This window comes from Symphalangus syndactylus, chromosome 4 (assembly GCF_028878055.3).
Source record: "Symphalangus syndactylus isolate Jambi chromosome 4, NHGRI_mSymSyn1-v2.1_pri, whole genome shotgun sequence".
NCBI classification, from domain to species: domain Eukaryota; kingdom Metazoa; phylum Chordata; class Mammalia; order Primates; family Hylobatidae; genus Symphalangus; species Symphalangus syndactylus.
The window spans coordinates 65,690,358-65,713,127 of record NC_072426.2 but is presented as its reverse complement, the minus strand read 5'-3'; the positions used below and the strand labels follow the sequence as shown (position 1 = coordinate 65,713,127).

General features: G+C 37.4%; 1 protein-coding gene across 12 annotated transcripts in view; it reads left to right on the top strand.

Moving 5' to 3' along the window:
* ARHGAP21 (Rho GTPase activating protein 21) overlaps window positions 1-22,770 on the top strand; it is a 145,777-nt gene that overhangs the window by 105,235 nt on the left and 17,772 nt on the right. For all 12 annotated transcript variants that reach the window (XR_008657112.2, XM_063637252.1, XM_063637250.1 and 9 more), the window contains 6 exons: window positions 346-2,242; window positions 13,779-13,937; window positions 14,081-14,183; window positions 17,357-17,393; window positions 19,624-19,749; window positions 20,802-21,086. Coding sequence is in view for 11 of the 12 variants with exons in the window: in XM_063637252.1 (XP_063493322.1) it covers window positions 346-2,242; window positions 13,779-13,937; window positions 14,081-14,183; window positions 17,357-17,393; window positions 19,624-19,749; window positions 20,802-21,086 (2,607 nt within the window). In the remaining variant the exon portion in view is untranslated. The remainder of the gene's footprint in view (window positions 1-345; window positions 2,243-13,778; window positions 13,938-14,080; window positions 14,184-17,356; window positions 17,394-19,623; window positions 19,750-20,801; window positions 21,087-22,770) is intronic.

Here is a 22,770-nt window from a genome sequence, read left to right as displayed (position 1 = left end):
TTTAACCTGTTGACTGCTGAAAATCAGAAGGCTTGAATGGGGAGAATTTTAGAAGCAACGTGGGTACATCTAATTGGTTGGGTAGAAATTTGATGAGTTTCACATGTTTTGCGCAAAGAGGTGATTGTAATTTGTATGTGTTGCAGATTCTACAATTTATTTGATTTCTGAGAGACTAGCTCTTTATAGATTTGTAGAGTACCCTTATGTTGTGTTTGCATGCATGCTATAGTGAATGTCACTCAGGAACGAGGTAGGACATAGATAAAATAGTGAACTGTAAAAACGGAAATTATTATTGTTTTTATGAATTTCCAGTGACACCTTTCTCTCATTTCTATACAGGCATATTCTCAAGATGCCTACCTGAAAGGCAACGAAGCTTATAGCGGCAATGCCCGCAATATACCTGAACCTCCACCAATCTGCTATCCCTGGCTGCCATCTGCCCCATCAGCCATGGCACAGCCAGTTGAAATATCTCCTCCTGACTCATCATTGAGCAAACAGCAAACCAGTACACCAGTACTGACACAACCTGGTAGGGCCTATAGAATGGAAATACAAGTGCCTCCATCACCAACAGATGTTGCAAAATCAAACACAGCAGTGTGTGTTTGCAATGAAAGTGTAAGGACTGTCATTGTGCCTTCTGAGAAGGTTGTAGATTTGTTATCCAATAGAAACAACCATACAGGTCCTTCACATAGAACTGAAGAAGTGAGGTATGGCGTGAATGAGCAGACCTCTTTAAAAACAGTGTCAAGAACCACATCACCGCCATTATCAGTTCACACCACTCATCTAATTCATCAGCCTGCAGGCTCCAGATCGTTGGAAACTTCTGGAATTTTACTTAAATCTGGAAATTACAGTGGACATTCTGATGGAATCTCAAGCAGCAGATCTCAAGCTGTGGAGGCTCCCTCTGTATCTGTTAATCACTATTCACCAAATTCCCATCAGCACATAGACTGGAAAAACTATAAAACTTACAAAGAATATATTGATAACAGAAGATTGCACATAGGTTGTCGGACAATACAAGAAAGATTAGATAGTTTAAGAGCAGCATCTCAAAGCACGACGGATTATAACCAGGTCGTCCCCAACCGCACTACTTTGCAGGGACGACGTCGAAGCACCTCTCATGATCGAGTGCCCCAGTCTGTCCAGATACGGCAACGCAGTGTGTCCCAAGAAAGACTGGAAGATTCTGTGCTAATGAAGTATTGTCCAAGAAGTGCATCTCAAGGAGCACTGACATCTCCATCTGTTAGTTTTAGTAATCATAGAACTCGTTCATGGGATTATATTGAGGGACAGGAGGAAACCTTAGAAAATGTCAATTCTGGAACTCCAATACCTGATTCCAATGGAGAGAAAAAACAGACTTACAAGTGGAGTGGGTTTACTGAACAGGATGATAGACGAGGTATTTATGAAAGACCTAGGCAGCAAGAAATTCGTAAATCTTTTCGAGGTTCCAATTTTACTGTGGCTCCAAGCGTTGTTAATTCTGATAACAGGCGAATGAGTGGTAGAGGAGTGGGATCTGTGTCGCAGTTTAAAAAAATTCCACCAGATCTAAAAACACTGCAGTCAAACAGAAATTTTCAGACTACTTGTGGAATGTCACTGCCTCGGGGTATTTCACAAGACAGGTCACCTCTTGTGAAAGTCCGAAGTAATTCTCTGAAAGCTCCTTCGACTCATGTCACAAAACCATCATTTAGCCAGAAGTCATTTGTTTCTGTCAAAGACCAAAGACCAGTAAATCACTTGCATCAGAACAGTCTGTTGAATCAGCAGACATGGGTAAGGACTGACAGCGCCCCCGATCAGCAAGTGGAGACTGGGAAATCCCCCTCTTTGTCTGGAGCCTCTGCCAAGCCTAGCCCTCAGTCGAGTGAAAACGCCAGTACTTCAGATTTAGAACTACCTGTCAGTCAAAGGAATCAAGATTTAAGTTTACAAGAGGCTGAAATTGAGCAATCAGATACTTTAGATAATAAAGAAGCTGTCATCCTAAGGGAAAAACCTCCATCTGGACGCCAGACACCGCAGCCTTTAAGGCATCAGTCTTACATCTTGGCAGTAAATGACCAGGAGACCGGGTCAGACACTACCTGCTGGCTGCCCAATGATGCACGTCGAGAGGTCCACATAAAAAGAATGGAGGAAAGAAAAGCCTCGAGTACCAGTCCGCCTGGCGATTCCTTGGCTTCCATCCCATTTATAGGTGAGCTCATTTAGAGTCATTGGCTAATATGCCAAATGTATAAGAAATCTTTCCAGAAAAGTATTTCTAGTTCAATAGGCACAGAAATCGTACACTGTGATTTTAAAATGTTTGTAGTGAAACTCATAAGCTGTACTTCAACCAGAGCTTTTACAAACCTCTTTAAAAGTTATTTCTAGTACCAATTTTCCTTTAAAAAAAAAAAAAAAACTTCATGTACCTAGTACCCATTTCAAATTTTTATTTTGATGAAACAAATTCCTGAGATTAAGGAAATCGGCGAAGCAAATTGTACCTAATTGTTGATTCAGGTGAATGAAAAACCAAGTGGAACAGTTTTGATAATTAGTTACCAACCTTTCATTTAAACGGTGCTTTTACTTTCTAAAGCATATTTCTTTGTAAATTTAACGTGTCCTGAGAGAAAAGACCTCTTCATTGTCAAGTTAGTTTGCCATACTATAAATCCTGGAACAGATTTAGAGAAGTTACTTAAATTGTAAGCGTGTGCCACAGTTGCTGGCACCTGTCCTATTGAGTCTTCTGTCTGCTCCCTCCCACCCCAGATCTGTTCTCCATACAGCAGCCAGTGTGATGTTTTTAAAAATGTCAATTAGATCACACCACTCCTCTCTGCAGAACCCTCTGTTTCCTTCCCATCCATCTCACCCAAAATAGCATGCAAAATCCTCCCGTGATCTGAAAGGCCCTCCATGGTCTGCCTCACAACTCCCTCTCTGATGGTGTCAGAGAGATCCTACCTTGTGATCTCCTATCACAATCTTCCACGTGCATCCCATCTGCAGCCTCACCAGCCTCCTTGCTGTCAGTCGTGCCTTGCTACAGGGACAGGTACAGCTGGTTTCCAACCCTGGAACACATTCTGCAGATAGTCACAAGCCTCTGTCTTCCTCATGACATTTGGGTCTCTGCTCAAAGATCTTATCCAAGCAGGCTTTGTGACTCACCTATCTAAAACAGGTATCCCACGCACAGACACAGAAACGGACATTCTCTTCCCTTAAGCTTTTTTATTTATCTTCGTATTACTGTTTCCACTTGACATGTTTTTTTGTTACATGTTTCTCAGTAGAACTAAAACTACATGAGAGCAGAGATTTTAAATCTTTGGTTCACTTTTGTGTCCTTAATGCCTAGAACACTGCATGGCACATAAAGAATTCACTCAATAAGTATTTGTTGAGATAATGGCTGAAAGACAATTTTGAAATGCTGGTTAAATGTATAGCAAAACAACAATACAGTTCTCATCATAATGACTGTGCAGCTCTAAAACATCATCTGCTAACAGGTGATGACTTTTGTCCTTAATATTCATTTTATAAGTGAGAAATTTAAGGTATAGAGAGGATAAATAACGTCTCTAAAATCGCACAGTAAGTGATAGAGACAGGGTCTCTAGGTTTGCCTGATTCAGCCTCATCCCAGAGCACAGCTCCATGGAGCGCGCCATTTATATGGAATGCCTGTGAAGAGCGCCCCCTGGAGGCATGCGATGCAGGGGCTTTTTTCCTTCTCTTTTTGCCACCAACCAGGGCCATACTTCTAGTCCCCGTGGTGCCCCATGGGTTTATGAAAAGAGTTCTCCATCATTTTACAATATAATATGCTTCTCTTTGAGTACTAGTTGAGTTTTTCTTTTCTACGGGAACATTTTTAAAACAGTTGAGGACTATTGTTTCTTTTCTACAGAAAAATTTTTAAAGCTATCAATAGCTTTACAATTGATAGCTTTAAAAATGTTTCTTAAGAAAACACTTAATTGGATAGGTGACACTAAAAACTTTTTTAAAAAGTTCCACACAGCTTATGTTTTTTTATAAATAGGATATATTCGAGTTGTCAACATTGTGGGGAATCTCAACCTAAATTGTACCCATATTCATATTTGTACCCCTAAGGCCAAGCTCAGCAAATAGTAGATTCTTGTAGTAGATGGAATCTTATACATCATCTAGAATAGATATTTTATAGAAAGCAACTGATGATGAATGATTGTTTTATGAGGTTTTAAAATGTAAAAAAATCTTACAACCTGTGGCTGTTTCACAGGCCCATGCAATCTTATCAGAACAGTGGCATCATATTTTCTTCCTACATAATAACAACAATCTAATCAGATTACATTGGAGTAGTAAAAAAATGTGCTGGATATATCTGTTAATATTTTTTCCTAGTTATGAAGTATAGAAATAAAACAGTTAATTATGTTATTAAAGAGAAGACTTTGGCTAAAAAAGAAAATAAAGATCTGTATAATTCTATATACATATAGATTGATGTAAATAAATCATTTTATTTACTAAGAATAAAAGTACTCTCTAATTAGTTCCTATCTTATTTGACTTTCACCCCCCTTCCCCCGCTGCTCACCTCCTGCTGTGCAGCCCAGTTCCTAACCGGCCATGGACCAGTACCAGTCTGAAGCGCAGGAGTTGGGGACCCCTGCTATATACTAAGGTTGTAGGAGGCATACAGGCATACAAAACAAAATGAGTACATTTTGTTTTTAAATTTAGAATATTACTCATTAACAGTATTTTGTTTACTGTTCCCACTCCCCCCCACTTTATAAAGCTGCATAGTAAGTCCTGAATATAAATTTCAACTTCTTTTATAAGTAAACACAAACCTCAACAATGTGAGCTGTTCATGAATAATCTCACGGTGAGTAGCAGATACTACAATGTGTTCTAAAATCCTGACTTCCTACACTTCTCTAATTTATACCACTCATTACTAGTAATACAAAAATACTGTGACTGTTACCTACACCCAGGGTTTCATCTTAACTTTCTTTCTCCATGCTTTTGTCATATCTCTAAGACTCCTCCTCCTCCGTCTTTCCCCAACATTGGCTGTGTGTGTGCTCAGTGAGGGTTAGCCCTAAGTTAAATTGAATTTGATGGTCACGGCCTTATGGGCACTCATATCAAGATGATTTAGAAGTGTTAGATTTGGTAAGATATAGCTGGATTACATTGTCCATACAGGGGAACTTAGCTCCCTGAAATTTACCCAAAGGGAAGAGGTGACCATTCCCTATACCGAGTTTCTCCCTTTGGGAGCTCTGGGCTCAGTGCCAGTGGTGATGTCACAGGACAATGCAATGAGCACCCAGCCCTTCTTTAATACTAATTCAGGCTGAGTCTTAGCAAATAGTCTGTTTATAAAGAGGAATCATATACTTTATCATCTTACATCTCTTATAAAGAGAAATCATGTACTTATCGTCTTTATATGTCTTTTTCATATATCGGCTTTTCCCAAACATGTGATGCCATTGGTACTTAAGCTTAGAGATTTTTGCTTCCACTATTTGAGTAATGATGTGAGGTCATTTAAAAAATAATAAAATAGTCCGGGTGCAGTGGCTTGCGCCCGTAATCCCAGCACTTTGGGAGGCCGAGGCGGTCAGATCACTTGAGGTTGGGAGTTCAAGACGAGCCTGGCCAATGCAGTGAAACTCCATCTCTGCTAAAAAAATACAAAAATATTAGCCAGGCATGGTGGGGTGCCTGTGAGCCCAGCTACTTGGGAGGTGGAGGCAGGAGAATTGCTTGAACCTGGAAAGCGGAGGTTGCAAAGAGCTGAGATCGTACCACTGCACTCCAGTCTGGGCGACAGAGTAGTGAGACTCCACTCAAAAAATAGAATAATAAAATAACAAAAACTTCTGCAGTGCTTTATAATCTACCACGTACTTTATAATGTACCAGTCCTTACCATAACCCAGTGGGAAATTTATGGCAGAATTAATAACCCATTTTATGGATAAGGAAAGTTAAGTACTTTGCTGAAGCTCTGTCAGATAACTGACAGAGCTGATTGCCTGTTGGCTCCAAATTTCATATTCTTTGGACAGTGCCTCAAAATGAGCAAAAATTTAAATCTTGGATTTTACTTTTTTAAATCTTAGCTTGAAAAATCATTCTAAGTTTTATACTTACTATTATTAGCTCAGATCACCTAAGTTTGAATTGGCATCTTTTCCCCATGCTTTTGTCATATCTCTAAGACTTCTCCTCCTCTGTCTTACTACAAAGTTGGCTGTGTGTGTGGTCAGTGAGGGTTAGCCTAAGCTAAATTGAATTTGATGGTCATAGCCTTAATGGCACTGCCATATCAAGATGGTTTAGAAGTGTTGAGTTCGTTAACAAAAATGTTCCACCAGTAAATAATTTTAGATGCTCTTTTATCTTTTCTTTGATAGTAGCATTAATTTTTGTTTGTTTGTTTTTGAGATGGAATTTTACTTTCGTTGCCCAAACTGGAGTGCAATGATACGATCTCGGCTCACTGCAACCTCCGCCTCCTGGGTTCAAGTGATTCTTCTGTCTCAGCCTCCCGAGTAGCTGGGATTACAGGCGTGCGTCACCATGCCCAGCTAATTTTTTGTATTTTTAGTAGAAATGGGGTTTCACCATGTTAGCCAGGTTGGTCTCAAACTCCTGACCTCAGGTGATCCGTCCCCCTCAGCCTCCCAAAGTGCTGGGATTACAGGTATGAGCCACTGCACCTGGCCACATTAGCTTTTATTCTGAAACACTTTAAATTTCTTTGTAGCACACTTTATAGATTGCTATGCTTATTTATTTAGGGAAATACGTTTTTTTAAAACGTAGCTGCTTTTTTTTTGAGATGGAGTCTCACTCTGTCACCCAGCCTGGAGTGCAGTGGCATGATCTCGGCTCACTGCAACCTCTGCCTTCCAGGTTCAAGCTATTCTCCCACCTCAGTCTCCCAAGTAGCTGGGATTACAGGCGTGTGCCATCACACCCGGCTAATTTTTGTATTTTTAGTAGAAACGGGGTTTCACCGTGTTGACCAGGCTGGTCTCGAACTCCTGATCCGCCTGCCTCAGCCTCCCAAAGTGCTGGGATTACAGGCGTGAGCCACTGTGCCCTCCCAAAACCTAGCTCTTATAAACTATGAAATTGTTTCACTAAAGTAGACTTTGGAGCCTTTTCACCTAGTTCCTTTAATGTTGAAAATAGACCCAAATTTCAAAAGCCCCCTAACAAATGCCTGGTTTATAAAAACCTAAAAATGTTTTATATGTTTACATAAATAGATAATTCCACTCCTTTAGTGGATTTGTAACTGTAGGCCTTTTGAACTAGAATTGGCCCTTCTCATCACCCAAGTCCAATTTCTTTATTTTATAGGTAGTGAATGTAATATCCAGAAAAGTTAAGTGGCTTTTGCAAAATCGAACACACCAGGTCTCTTGACCTCCCTACTCAGTCATCCACATTTCGACTCCCTTGCTGCTTTTCTGTGTACTAGAATTGAGAATTAATAATTTTCAAGATAGATCAGTGAAATTGGTGACCTGATATTTATTAAATTTCTAAGTAAATGTTGAATTTGTTGAAATTGTTACAACATATCAGCTGGCAAGCTGGATCATTTTTCATACACACACGCTCGTGCACGGGCCCATGGACACACACCCTCACCCCCAGATCTTAAGAGTTTAGTTAACTTGTTTGATCTATGAGACTGCAAAAATTCAGCCAAGTAATTGTAACCTGTTAACCGTGGCAAATCTAGAAGTGATCCTTCCACTTGCCCTTTGTAAATTTAGAGCCCTTGCTGTGCTGACCTGGTGCATGCTTTCTTGTAGATGAGCTGACCATGATATTGCACACATCCCTGCTTTTGCTCTGATTTTGTCACCTCCCTTTCAAATACCTACTTCACAGTAGTTCCCCTTAGATTTACAACTGCACTCCCTCATCGTCAGCACTGACTGCCATCTTGCCATGGCAAACATAAATAGGGAATTTATTCAAAATACTCTCCCCTTCCTAACCACTGTAAAATCGTTTCTATCTAATAGGGAGATACAGCATTGACCTTCTGGTTATTAAGATAACCAAATCTCCAGATGACTTTGAAGAAGCCAAATGTTAATTCAAATCCATGTTCACAGAACTGACCATTAAAGAAACTTGGTCTTAATTAGAAAATTGAATTCCAGTTATGATAATAAGCTTAGTTATTATAAAAATTGGGAATATTTGAACTAGGTGATGGGCACCCATCACCAGTTCATATAAAACAGGACTTACTGCTTCAAAATTTATATTTATAATTAGTGAAAAATGTTTAGTGAGCCTACTCAAGGTCTGTTGCTGGGTCAAAGATGAGAAGGCCATGTGACTATATTAGCATCATTTTTAAACATTCTTTCTCCAGGCCTTTTAAATGTAATATAAATGGAGTTGCTTCAGCATGCCATTTTTATCAGCTCTTGTACCTGATGTTCAGTAATTGGTATTAATGGGGCTAATTTAAATTTGCCTAGGGAGTTCAGTTTTTTAGGATGTCTTTATTTCATTGGGCTTAACTCTGATAAAAAAAAAAAAAAGTGGCATTACCAAAGATTAATACATTGTTACTTGAAAGAAGGAGCTTATGCTTGACTATTAATAAGATCATTTAACTTTAGCCGTTCACCTCCTTTGATTTAAATTGAGTGTATATCTCAGAAGGCAAGTAAAAAGAAAGGATATTTGTCACATTTGAATTTATTTATTTATTTATTTTTGAAACGGAGTCTCCCTCTGTCGCCCAGGCTGGAGTGCAGCAGCTTGATCTCAGCTCACTGCAAGCTCTGCCTCCCGGGTTCATGCCATTCTCCTGCCTCAGCCTCCCAAGTAGCTGGGACTACAGGCGTCTGCCACCACACCTGGCTAATTTTTTGTATTTTTAGTAGAGACGGGGTTTCACCGTATTAACCAGGATGGTCTCGATCTCCTGACCTCGTGATCCGCCTGCCTCAGCCTCCCAAAGTGCTAGGATTACAGGCGTGAGCCACCGCACCTGGCCTGAATTTATTTTTAAGACACAGAATCAATTAGCAGTATTTCCTCTCCTTTTCCCTAAGGATGAGGAAAAATCAAGATTTTAAGCATATTTTGCTTGAGGTATGTCCCTTCTGTTAGGAGTTGGAACAGAAACAGCTTATTCAATTTTCATATTTTAGTAAAAAGATATATACATGCTGTTGCTATTTTGTAACCACATATATAATTTTAGGTTAGTTGCCATTTCTTTCAACTTATACAAATTTACCCCTCTTTTTGCAATATATAGTTTACTCTGTCATTGAAATAAGTGTTAATATTCCTTAAATTATTATGCTGTAATTTGGGGAGGGGGTAGGAATACTACTTCGTAGCAGAGGTGAAATAAAAAGCAGAATTATGTCAGGGAACTGATTATTCTGCCATGGTCTATGCTGAAAATTCTGATAATTTCACTGAGTTACATAAAATTATTGTCAACTGTAATTATAAAATATAAAGTACATTAATTATATGCTTCTTTGTAATTATGGTCAGCTGTGAGAAACATGCCTCATAACTCAGCTCACCTTAGAAGGGACTTTTTTTTTGCTCTGTGCCCTAACCTGTAACAGTGGACATTGGGTGTTATGAGAAGACATGCACATTGGTCAGGGTGCTAGAAACGCATTGCCCTCCACATTTATGTTCATCATAATTCTCTTGGTTACAGGGACAGGGCATTTATTTCAAATTAGCTCATGCTAAGAAGTAATGTTAGCTCACAGAGAAGAACTTCTGTGGTAGACCTGGTTCCATGCATGGCTGGATCCAAATACCCAAGTAAAGACATCAAGAGTGAGTTTTTCTGTTTCCTTTTTCGTTTTTTTTTTTTTTTTTTCTTTTTTGACATAGAGTCTTGCTCTGTTGCCCAGGCTGGAGTGCAGTGGCACAGTCTCGCTTCACTGCAGCCTCCACCTCCCAGGTTCAAGCAATTCTCCTGCCTCAGCCTCCTGAGTAGCTGGGATTACCAGCGTGCGCCACCATGCCCAGCTAATTTTTGTATTTTTAGTAGAGATGGAGCTTCACCATGTTGGCCAGGCTGGTCTCGAACTCCTGACTTCAAGTGATCCTCCCACCTTGGCCTCCCAAAGTGCTAGGATTACAGGCATGAGCCACCGCGCCTGGCCTGTGAGTCTTTTTTCGTTTTGCTTTCTTCGTTCTCAGATTATTTTTCTCTACATAGTAGAAAAGGTGGCCGTTGGTGACAACAGTTTACTGATTTCTACAGTTTTTGTTCTCCAAGGAAAGAAAAGAAAGTCCATAGTTTTCTCACTGTCCATGTATTGAATCCTAGAGATACTGTTAATATAAGGGGCCCTGACTGCGTGGTTCTTGCCCCTTGGCCAGTCTCTGTGGATTGAGAGGGATAGGCCCTGTGGTTGGTCAGGCCTAGATCATGCCCGCCCACAGGAGGGCCAACCGCTCCTGTGAATCCCATTGAACCTCTAGGATAGATAGGCATAGACACTCTCTGTAGTTATCTTGCAGAACACGAAGAGGAACAAATAGGATGAGAACATCTTGAAGTGAGAATACTTGTCAGTTTATGAGATGAAAAAACAGTTATAAATCACGTTTCATCTTGCTTTTATTTGATCATTTCAGTAATAGGTTTTTACCAGTATTTTTTACATTTTTATTAGGCTTTTGTATTTCTTCCATGAGTTGTCTTTTCATGTGTTTTGCTCTTTCCACTGTGATTTTAGTGGTCCGTCCTTTATAAGAGCTCTTCATATAGGAGGGCTTCCCTTCTTTCATGCTTTGATATCTGAAAAATTATTATGTAACAGTTATGCATGAAGTTTCACAATATGAAATCTTTAAGATGTTTTTCTAAAATATTAATTGATAAGCAACAAACAGTGAAAGTTTCCTATTCAGATATGAATAATAAATAGAAACATAATTTGAAATACTCTCCATTTGGAAAAAATCCAAATTGAATAATGGAGTAGATATTATCTGTGAGGATTATTTACTTTTGGAAAACATTGTTTTCCAAAGTAAAATTTTTGGATATATAGGCCTGTATTTTTTTACATGTTAAGAGACAGTAACCACATTGAATTTTGATGTGTAGCAACTTAGGTGTCTTTCACCATTCTTTTTATTATAAAGATCTCTGGGTCTTCTAGTGAAGAAAGTAAATGAAGACTTTTTTTTTTTTTTTTTTTTTTTTTTTTTTGTGACAGAGTCCTGCTCTGTCATCCAGGCTGGAGTGCAGTGGCATGATCTTGGCTTACTGCAGCTCCGCCTCCTGGGTTCAAGCGATTCTCCTGCCTCGGCTTCCCGAGTAGCTACTTCCTGAGTAGTACAGGCGTGCACCACCATGCCCAGCTAATTTTTGTATTTTTAGTAGAGACAGGGTTTTGCCGTGTTGGCCAGGCTGGTTTCAAACTCCTGACCTCAGGTGATCCACTCGTCTTGGCCTCCCAAAATGCTGAGATTACAGGCGTGGGCACCGCGCCTGGCCAAGACCGCATTTCTTAAGTCAGTTCTTTGATTACGTAGTTTAACACGAATGTTTATGCCACTTAATAACAAATCTGTAACCTCAGTAGTTCATAAATATGTTTTGAATGCATTACTTGTCTTAATGTAGTATGTGATATGCCTAGGATAAAGATGATTGATTTTCATCTAACAGAATATTTTATTTAAAAATTTAGAAGTCATTTGAAAGTGTGACAGCATGATGCTTTTGAATATATTTGTATATGAGATGAAAAATTTTTGTTTTCCCTTTGGTCAACTAAATAATGTGTATTTTTCTACAGTGGAAAATAAGATAAATTGGAATTATTCTTGTTTTTACATAATCTGCACCTTGGTAATAATTAAAGTGTATGTGAAAAGTAGAGTTTTTGAATTTGGATTATTCCTAACAAAACACAGTATTTTTAAACCAGTAGAAAAGTTTTTATATTTTCAAAGGGAATCAAGAATTGGATTAGTATAGTCTGTAAATGTGAGGTAATATAATTGTGTTTACTTTAAAAGTATGTTTAGCTTTTCCTTTTCTCCTTTTAACATACCAGTAAAAGGAATTTGTTATAAAGAATGCAACAATACTGAAATGAGTAAGCCCAATGTTAGTCTCTTCTCCCACGCCTTCTCCATTCAGTCCTCCTTTAGAACAGGTGAGTATCTATCCTCCCACCTGTTTTTGCAGACATATCTAAAACTGATTATTTTAATCCAGTGTGTTTCAGAAATGTTCTCCAAAATATAGTAAGTCGGAAGAGATTGGATGAATACCATCAGGAAATCCAGGGACACAAAATTTGAAAATTGTATTTAATGCTTTGCAATAATGCTTAATCCATGCACAATTTGAATTTCACTCTCGTTACTTTTGCAAGGCATAAAACCATTCTCAAAGATTTATCCCAGTATAATTAAAGAGGTATTCATACTGCATGAGTCAGATACTTTCTGAAGAATACAGTATATTCCTCTTCACATCAGTATTCATTAATCTATAACAATTGTGGATCAGCAGACTCTATAAAACCAGGCTGCTTTATATCATGTATCATTTGAAGAAACTTTGTTGAGCATGTGCTAAGTTAAATATCAAAATCAGTTTTAAATACTACAAGTTTTAGTGAAATTAAATTGTTATCCTTATTGAATTTTTAAAACTTCAGTTATCTTCTTGCTTTTGGAAAAAGAATTACTGCATTCTTACTGATATGATAGTAAACTGTCATATACTTAGTAAAAAGTGGTGCATAGAGAAATTTTCAAAATGTCTTCTCTTCCTAAAATGTAAAGAGCTGCTTTTAAAGAAAGTTGTAAAAACAGAAAATAAGCTAAACACAGAATTTACTGATTTTGGCCATAAAATGGAAATGTTATATTTTTGTAACATTATCAGTCCTCTTGATTAAAATCCTGATAATATGGTACAGCATCCTTAGAATTTAGTCAAAATTAAAATAGCTGGACCTTTTAAATCCAGGCATCAAAACCCTGGTTTATCATTGTAGTATATTCTTTAATAGGTTTTATTCTGGGGCATTTAATTTTAAGGATTATAGTTCCAGCATCCTATTGAATTACATTTCTTGGCCTCAAGTATTAGAATTTAAATCACTGATATTTTTATAAGAGTAAGAATTTTGTGCAAATGGCCCTGGAAAGTTATTTTGGAAGCTAGAGACTGGACTTTGTCTTTCTACAAAAATTGAGATACACTTGTGTGGGGATGAGGGGGGGATACGGTTTTAGGAATTAATGCTTTGAAAACAGCCTCAGCCAATCACCTTAATTTCCTGAAGTGATAATCTATGATATATTTAAAATTTGAAAAGTAATTCTTTCAGGGTGATATATGATTATTGCTCTGGTTTGATAGGTTTAGGTTCGAGGTACCTATAAACTTTAGTACCTTGACAATCAGTTAGTGAAGGCATTAATTGGTTGGTAGAGCAGCTCATTTAATTTCTTATACCATATTCTCAGAATTATTTAGAATTACTAGAGTAATAACTGTAAATCAATTTTTAGCAGATGGAATAGGTCATTTAGTGATGTGCTTTGGTGGTGAAGTGTTAAAATCTTTATCTGACCCCCTTAATAATGATTATTGACTGAGTTTTATTATTAATAACAATTAGGTCATTGAACATTCTGATTTTCCTTTTTTCTTACAGATGAACCAACTAGCCCTAGCATTGATCATGATATTGCACATATCCCTGCTTCTGCTGTTATATCAGCTTCTACCTCTCAGGTCCCCTCCATAGCAACAGTTCCTCCTAGCCTCACAACTTCAGCTCCATTAATTCGCCGTCAGCTCTCACATGACCACGGTATGTCTAAAGTGTGGTTTTGTAAACCGTATCTCATGCTCTGTTTTCCACTTAGAATAGTATGATAAACTGATCTTTCCACCATTAAAAGAATCTGGGAACCACTTGTGAATGTCTAAATATTGGATTTTAATTAATTACAGAATCTGTTGGCCCTCCTAGCCTGGATGCTCAGCCCAACTCAAAGACAGAAAGATCAAAATCATATGATGAGGGTCTGGATGATTACAGAGAAGATGCAAAATTGTAAGTTTCAGGTGTATTATTTTAAATATTTGTATGTGGATGGGTGTTCAGCATGACCTTGACACATAAGTTCAGAATTTAATGATGTCTTATGTTTTCTAACTTTGACATTAGAAATGCAAATAAATAAAGTTGTTAATGGTAACATTAAATTGAATTTTAAAAATCAGTAACACACAAACATGGTAGAAAAATATGTTACATACTCTCACCCTAGAAACTGCAGCCATTCAGTACTATTCAGACATAATATGTTACTGTTTTCTTTTGTGTAATTCTAGAGCTATTCTATACATAAAATCATATGTACACTACCTAAATATGCATATATGTGTATGTATTGTATTCTAATTATTTTTACAAACAGATGACACATGGTATAGACACCGATCTTAGAGATCCTTAAATGCATATAGTCCGCTCATGCTGTTTCATGATTTTTTAATTTTCCATTGAATAGTTTATACCATAATATACTTAACCAATACTCTATATTAACAGACATTTATATTGATCAAATCTTATGCTATCACAAATACTTCATTAACTATATTTGTACATAGTTCAGCTAGCACACGTGTGAATAAATATAATTGAAAACAGGATTCTTAACATCAAAGGGCATGTGTGTTTTTATTTATTTTAAAAATTTATTTATTTTTGAGACAGTTTTGCACTTGTTGCCCAGGCTGGAGTGCAATGGCACGATCTCGGCTCACTGCAACCTCCACCTCCTGGGTTCAAGCGATTCTCCTGCGTCAGCCTCCCAAGTAGCTGGGATTACAGACATGTGCCACCTAAGTTTGTATTTTAGTAGACACCGGGTTTCACCATGTTGGTCAGGCTGGTCTCAAACTCCTGACCTCAGGTGATCCACCCACCTCGGCTTGCCATATTTTTAATTTTAATATCTATTGTTAATTGCTGTCCATAAAAATTATACCAAACCACATTCCCACCAACAATATACAAAAGCCTCTGCTGTTACACTCTAACACAGTGTATTGTTTACTTTGATACATGTATTTTTAATTATTATAATGGCATATTGCAGTTTTAATTTGACACTTAGCAGTTGAACACCATTTCGTATATTTAAGATATTTATATTCTTCTGTGAACTGATTTTTTGTATTTTTTGATTATTTTCTACGGATTCTTCTGACTTCTGCATCCTTTTTATATAAAGGAAGCTAACATTTTTCTGTGATGTGTTGCAAGTCTTTCCTAATTCAATATTTTTCATCTTTTTTAAACCATGCAAAAATATTTAAAATTTTTTCTGTGGCTAAATTTAGGAAATATTTGTGGCCTTGGAATTTTGAGTCATATTGTATCAAAAAATTCTGTCACTACTCCAGAAGTATGACAAAATTTATGTTTTTTATTTTTATTTTTTTGCAAACTTACAACTTTGACTCATCTGGAATTAATTTATTCAAATTAGATAAAGAGACAACTTTACATTTTCTAATATCTTTGTTGTCCCAAAAGCACCTGTTGAATGTCATCCTTTTCCCACCGATGATACATCATCTTTATTATATACTAAGTCATATGTATTTAATTTGGGGGCTCTATTCAGTTGATTTATCTGTATATTAATGTACACCAGGTTCTATTAATTATGGTAGTTTTATAATGTCCGTCTTACCTGGTAAGGCTATTATCCATCATTATTTTGTTTTTTCAGAATTCTCCTGGCTATTTTTATTTTAGTATTTGAACCTTAAAATCAGATTTTCTAGTTCTTGAGTTCTTATGTACATTTTCATTGATACAATGATCAATTTATAAATTAACTTGGGGAATACTGACATCTTTATGATACTGAACCTTATGTTAAAGAACTATTTGTCTTTTTTGTTACCTTTGCATACAGTCCTCTGAGGTTTCCATTTGGTTATTCTTTATATTCCAATAAAATTAGTTCTTTCTGGAGCAGCTACTTGAGGGAGGTTTGTGTGAGGCTAGCAGGGCTTGCTTCCAGGCTAGCAGGAATTTTCCTAAAGATACAGGGTTGGATTTGTGAGCTATTTTAGCCTTTATTTCTTCCTCATTATAAGATATCAAAAACTGCTGTTATTTCAGAGTCTACCACACCCTACACCAACTACACACTGTTTCCTGCAAACATGGCAGGACTGTATGTTTCCTCATTCTCCTCTGATACTCCATGGTAACAAATGAGGCTCCTGTCACCAGCTTTAGCACACTATTTTCCATTGTTCCAAACAAGGGATGGTTGGTTTCAGTCTCTCAGAAATCAATGTAGTGCAGTTTTGAGATCTGCAAGTAATCGGTGCCCTCTTCTTTCTTCCTGTATCCATTGTTTACTTCACTGCAGTTAGCCACCCTTCTTTATATAGTGTAGTTCAGAGTTACAGTGTCTTCTGATATAGTTGAAGATTGAGTTTGCATATCTGTTTCTGATTACGTTGTTGTTTGAGGGGGAGGTTTCTGAGAGGAGAAAACAGTGACACCTTTAGTAACATCTTAAAACTCTAAGTTTCTTAAATGAATTTTGAGTTTAAAAAAAGTTTATTGTCCCTTAATAAAAGTTAAATTATTTTCGATTATTTTAACATGAACCTGTCTCCTGAAGCGCTAAGCCTTTTCAGTGGCAACAGTTGTCCTTCTTTTTGAAAGCAGTCATAACGTGGTTGGAGTAGAAGAGTGAAGGGCCAGGACTGTCTGTAAATGCGCCCTCCCTGCCACATTTCCAGTTCAGGGTATCCACCAGCAGGATGAGTGGAGATGACAGGGAGCATCTCCCTGAAGCTGGCTGCTAATGGCAACTGCTTACTGATCATAATTAACATCATGGAAATCCTTAATATAGCATTGCAGCTACAGTTAACTAATAACATAAAACCCAGTGTTCAGCCTGAGTAGCTTTTTCTTTGATAAAAAAAAAAAAAAAAAGAAAATCCCACACTTTAAGCAGAAACAATTTTAATTTACCAGATCAATTAAGAAAGTTTTAATTATTAAGTGGAACATTTTTTATAAAATTAGCTTTTTTTTCTCTTGCATTGAATAGTGGACATTTAACATGATAATGATGAAATGTCAGATTATTGAAAGATTAATTGTAACATTCAAATTATTCTTACATCTTTAAGGTTTTTTTTGCACTTACTGAAAATATTCGTATATTTTTTCCCCAACAGGTCCTTTAAGCACGTATCTAGTCTGAAGGGAATCAAGGTTGGTATTAGAGTGTTTCTACTTACCTTAGTTTATCTCTTCATAGAGAAGTACTTCTTTTACTTAGTAGACATTTAATATTTAAATATTATAACCTTTTATTCTGTAAGTATGTAATACTCGATACACATTGTGCTGATTTTTCTGACTTTATCAGTTCAAGGCCAGAAATCTAACTGCCCAGCAGTCCTTTTTGTATTTTGTTGTATGCTTTTCTATCCTGGACATTATTTCGTGGCTTTCCCCCAACACCCTCCACCCCACCCCTGTTCTCTCTCTTCTCTGTCCCCTTGTACTTCCCTGAAAACATAGAAACTATTAGACAGGAATTTCCTTATTTACCATCTCCAAAAATATCCCTGCCTTTTTCAACCTCCACCTCCTGGGTTCAAGCGATTCTCCTGCCTCAGCCTCCCAAGTAGCTGAGATTACAGGCGCCTGCCATGCCTGGCTAATTTTTGTATTTTTAGTAGAGATGGGGTTTTGTCATGTTGGCCAGGCTGGTCTCGAACTCCTGACTTCAGGTGATCTGCCCGCCTTGGCCTCCCAAAGTGCTGGGATTACAGGCGTGAGCCACCATCCCCAGCCAGTCCCCTGCCTTTATACCCACACTTGCTGCCTTCCTTATTCTTAACCATAAATATTGCTGTGCTTGTACCATTATCCTATTAAAAACCAACCCCCACACTTCTTTGGATTCTCTTGCCTCTCACTTTCTCAGTGCCCTTCTGCACAGTCACCATTTTAACATTGACTCGTTCACTCACTGTTGTCTGCACCCATGTTCTGTTTCCTACATTAAAATAGAAACCTTCCTGGAATCCACATCCTGCTTTATTCGCTACTCCTTTTCACAGCAGAACCCCTTGAAAAAACTATAGTTTCTACTTCTTCTCAGCTCACACACATCAGAACAACACTGACATTCAGGTTCCGAAACTAATGGTTAACCTTGGTTTTTAACTTCCTTGAGCCCTCGCTGGTATTCAACGCAATTTCTGGCTCCCTTCCTGAAACACTTTCTTCTGCTGGCTTCCATCTTGCCACACTTTCCTACTCTTCCTTCTAACTGAAAGACTACTTCTCCATCCCCTCTGCAGGCTCTTTTGCTTCACCTAATATTTGAATGTTGGAATGCCTAGAGTTGTTCTGACCCTTCTTTATCTACCCTGATTTCCTCAGTGATCTTATGCAGAGGTCTCCCAAGTTTACATGGCTATCCTTGACCTCCTTCCTGAACTGCAGCTCGTGTCAGCTGCCATCACTTGGATGTTTAATCAGCAACTCAAGGTTTACATGATGATTAGACCCCAGTTACCCCCAGACCTCGTTATCCCTTAGTTTTCCCCTTCTCAGTAAGTTCACTTCCATTCACTTTCTTGATGAAGCCAAGTATTTCAGAACTAGCCCTGTTTCTTCTTTTTCACTCTCCCCCATATCAATTCCAGACTTCTTTTTCACTCTCCCCCATATCAATTCCAGCCTACCCTGAATCTTCCTGTCTTCACCTATACTACATAAATCCAAGCTGCCGTCATTTCTCACCTGGATTCCTATAGTCACAGCTCTTTTCATGCGTGTGCCTTTAGAATCCACTCTTGACAGAGTACTCAGAGTGAGCTTTGAACTGGGTGATCAGTTACTCCCTCGATTCATCACTTAATGCTTCTTTCACATTTCCTACCATGGCCTAAAAGACCCTTAATGATCTAGAATTAGCTGTTTGTTGATCACATTAATCAGTGAACATTTAAAGTGATAATGATGATATACAGTCATTAGCTGTGCATTCTCACCAAACTTCTCTTCCCTCTGACCTTTTATGGCTGGCTTCTTATTTTTACTCCAGATTTCAACAAAATATTATTTCTTCAGAGAAGCCCGCCACAGCATTACCAGTTTCTAGCTGCTTCTCAGCCATTCGTTATTGCATCTTGCCGTTTTCATTCTTCAAATGACATAAATCACAAACCGATCATTTTCTCATTTTTCACTAAAATGTGAACTAATAAGAACAGGAAAATTACACGATTTGTTATTTTTAATGGTTAAAAAATGATAATTCACATTTTTTAAACGAGACTAGATATTTTAAAAAATATAAAGTTAGGATTTTTCAAAAATAGCCCTTCACTTGAAACATAAGAGTTTTTCACAAAGCAGTTTCCATGTGCAAGTATTTATAAAGGAAAATGCTGACATTTTACTGTTTTCTTGGTCTTTTCTATAGATCCCAGACAGCCAAAAGTCATCGGAAGACTCTGGGTCCAGAAAAGATTCTTCCTCAGAGGTCTTCAGTGATGCTGCCAAGGAAGGGTGGCTCCATTTCCGACCCCTTGTCACTGATAAGGGCAAGGTAGTGTATTTTCTAAGCCACCCTGAGTGTCAGAAATGCAGACCCTGACAAATAAACCATAAAGCCTGTATACATAAAATGGCATGATATCCAGATTAAAGAGTGAAAAAAACCATTTATAAATAGATTTTTCTACATTAAAAAAAGTATTCCTTAAAAAAATCTAATTATTGCATTAATTTAGTACTTTTTGTCCTGTGTAACAGCTACATGTAGAATATATTGTCTTACGTTTTGGCAATGTAAAAAGGAAATCAAAGTATTTAAAAAGGAACTCTGCTTTTCTTATTAGTTTATTAGCAATGGGTTATTCCATTGGCCTTTAGGAAGTGGCAATTCAGTTTTAAATTTTTATGTCTCTTTTCTTAGTTTATTTTAAATTACCTGTATAACTTTGTTTCATTTTATTTTAAAAACATTAAGTTAAATATAAAAATATCAATATATGCATCCAGTAGATTTCAACAGAAAAAGACTTTGCCATGAAGAGTTTCTATAATATTTGGACAGCTTATATATAAGAACATTTTAATGCTGTCAGAAGAGTTTAAAAATTTTAAGAAAACTCACTTTGGATGTGGATAGAGTTGCTTAGCCATATAAAGTTGATGAACTCTGTTAATTAGTTATGTATACAATTGTTTGAGAACTCCTGCAGTATCTGTCATTTGTGTGCTCTGAGACGTAAGTCTTTCACTCAAAAGGTTTTTTGGACTGATTTTTAAATTTTCTATTCCGTTACTGTTTTTGATATGTTTTGCTACCTTTATTTTATTTGATTAGCTTTGTTCATATTGCCTTCCCAGCTAAAGTTGGGATTTCATTGTCCTTGACTTTGATATGAATACACTGCCTAACTCAGTTTAGCTCCACAATTTTTATCCTTCCTCTCCTCACAATTATGTAGTGAGCTAAATCTGCCACCTGCTACACTAGTTATATGTAAATGCAGAGGAAGAGTGTTGCTTAATGTGCTTATCCTGTCACAAAGATTTAGCCAAATATTGACTATTAATGATTTCAGGTTTAATGAACTGTCGCATGTTTTCTAGCGAGTTGGTGGAAGTATTCGGCCATGGAAACAGATGTACGTTGTCCTTCGGGGTCATTCACTTTACCTGTACAAAGATAAAAGAGAGCAGACGACTCCGTCTGAGGAAGAGCAGCCCATCAGTGTTAATGCTTGCTTGATAGACATCTCTTACAGTGAGACCAAGAGGAAAAATGTGTTTCGACTCACCACGTCCGACTGCGAATGCCTGTTTCAGGCTGAAGACAGAGATGATATGTTAGCTTGGATCAAGAGGATCCAGGAGAGCAGCAACCTAAACGAAGAGGTGGGTGTTCAAAGGAATGCTGGAGAAATCTGACTCTTTCACAACACTTTCTTACAAAGATCTAAGGAATATGATATATCATTTTTATAAAAAATTATAATATGCTATTTTCATGTAAAACAGTTGATGAAAAGGAAAACTCAAACATACCTTTTTTATATTATTTTCACATATTGGAAAATCACCATCACTGAACTAGAAAAATAGGTTATTTATATATTCTGTATACCTCCTCAGAAGCAGTGAACTACATTCCTAGTCCTGGTTGTTTGTGACCAAGTTATTCCAGATCCATTTCCATCTTTCAAAGACAGGATTGTTGTAGGGCTTAAGTTATAGTATAGTAAAAATACTTACCAGTATAAATAACTATATAAATGCAGAGTGATACTGATGATTTTTGTTAATAGAACTATACAGTCAAGAATATGATATAGCCTACTGTCACACAATAATTAGTTTATAAGAAAACTTGCATTTTCAAAAATCGTAAGTCAGCTTTTTTTTGTTGTTTGTTTTGAAACTGAGTCTTGCTCTGTCGCCCGGCTGGAGTGCAGTGGTGCGATCTCGACTCACTGCAAGCCCCGCCTCCCGGGTTCACGCCATTCGCCATTCTCCTGCCTTAGCTTCCCCAGTAGCTGGGACAACAGGCAGCCATCACCATGCCCGGCTAATTTTTTGTATTTTTAGTAGTGATGGGGTTTCACTGTGTTAGCTAGGATGGTCTCGATCTCCTGACCTCGTGATCTGCCCACCTCTGCCTCCCAAAGTGCTGGGATTACAGGCATGAGTCACCGTGCCTGGCCCAGCTTTTCTTTTTCATGCAGAACAGTGTTTAGGGATTTGAGAATTTGCAGCTTATGATCATCAAGGTATTTTTACAGTAGGAATTTAAATAGTAAAGATAGTTTTTAAAGTATGTATAACTATAAACTTAAGCAAATCTAGCAGTGATTAAGTCAGCATTTGCTCAAGTATTTTCTTATCATTAACACAGTTTTTTCTTTACTGTGTTATCACTTTTCATGCCTATTTATTATAACCAAAAAAGGGGCACAAAGTTCTCTTTTAATACTCAGGAATGCCTACATTAAATGTGAACTTATGCAAATTACGTTCTAATTTAGTCATTTCCATTATATCCAATTCAAAGTATTAAAACGTATACCATAGGAAAAGTGTGCTTTTTTCCTTTGGTAGTTTACACTCTGCCTTGTTTGTGGTTAAAAATAACACCAGATCTTTATCAGTGCAACCTATGTTGTACAACTACCTGCTATACAGAGAGCATCACACCTGAATTTTTGCAAAATAAACAGGGAGAATAAGAACTTAGATGTGGATTTCAGGTTTAAGTTATAGTTCAGAGGAGTTCTGTGTAACAGGCACCTACTATGCGTCAGGCATTGTCTCAGGCAGTAGACTGTCATTGTTAAAACTCCTTCAGATGAGTTGTTCTGTGACACATAGTGGCTGTTTGGAGGATTGAATGAGATAATGCATATGAAGAATGCCAAGTAATAAACATTTATTTAATGTGAGCTATTATCATCACCATCTAATCTTAAGACACAGGTACACAAGTATTTTCCCCAGTTTTATAGATGAGAAAACAATAATTCACTGAGCACATACCATATGGCAGATACTATTTTAAACATTTTACATGCATTAATCTCAGCAA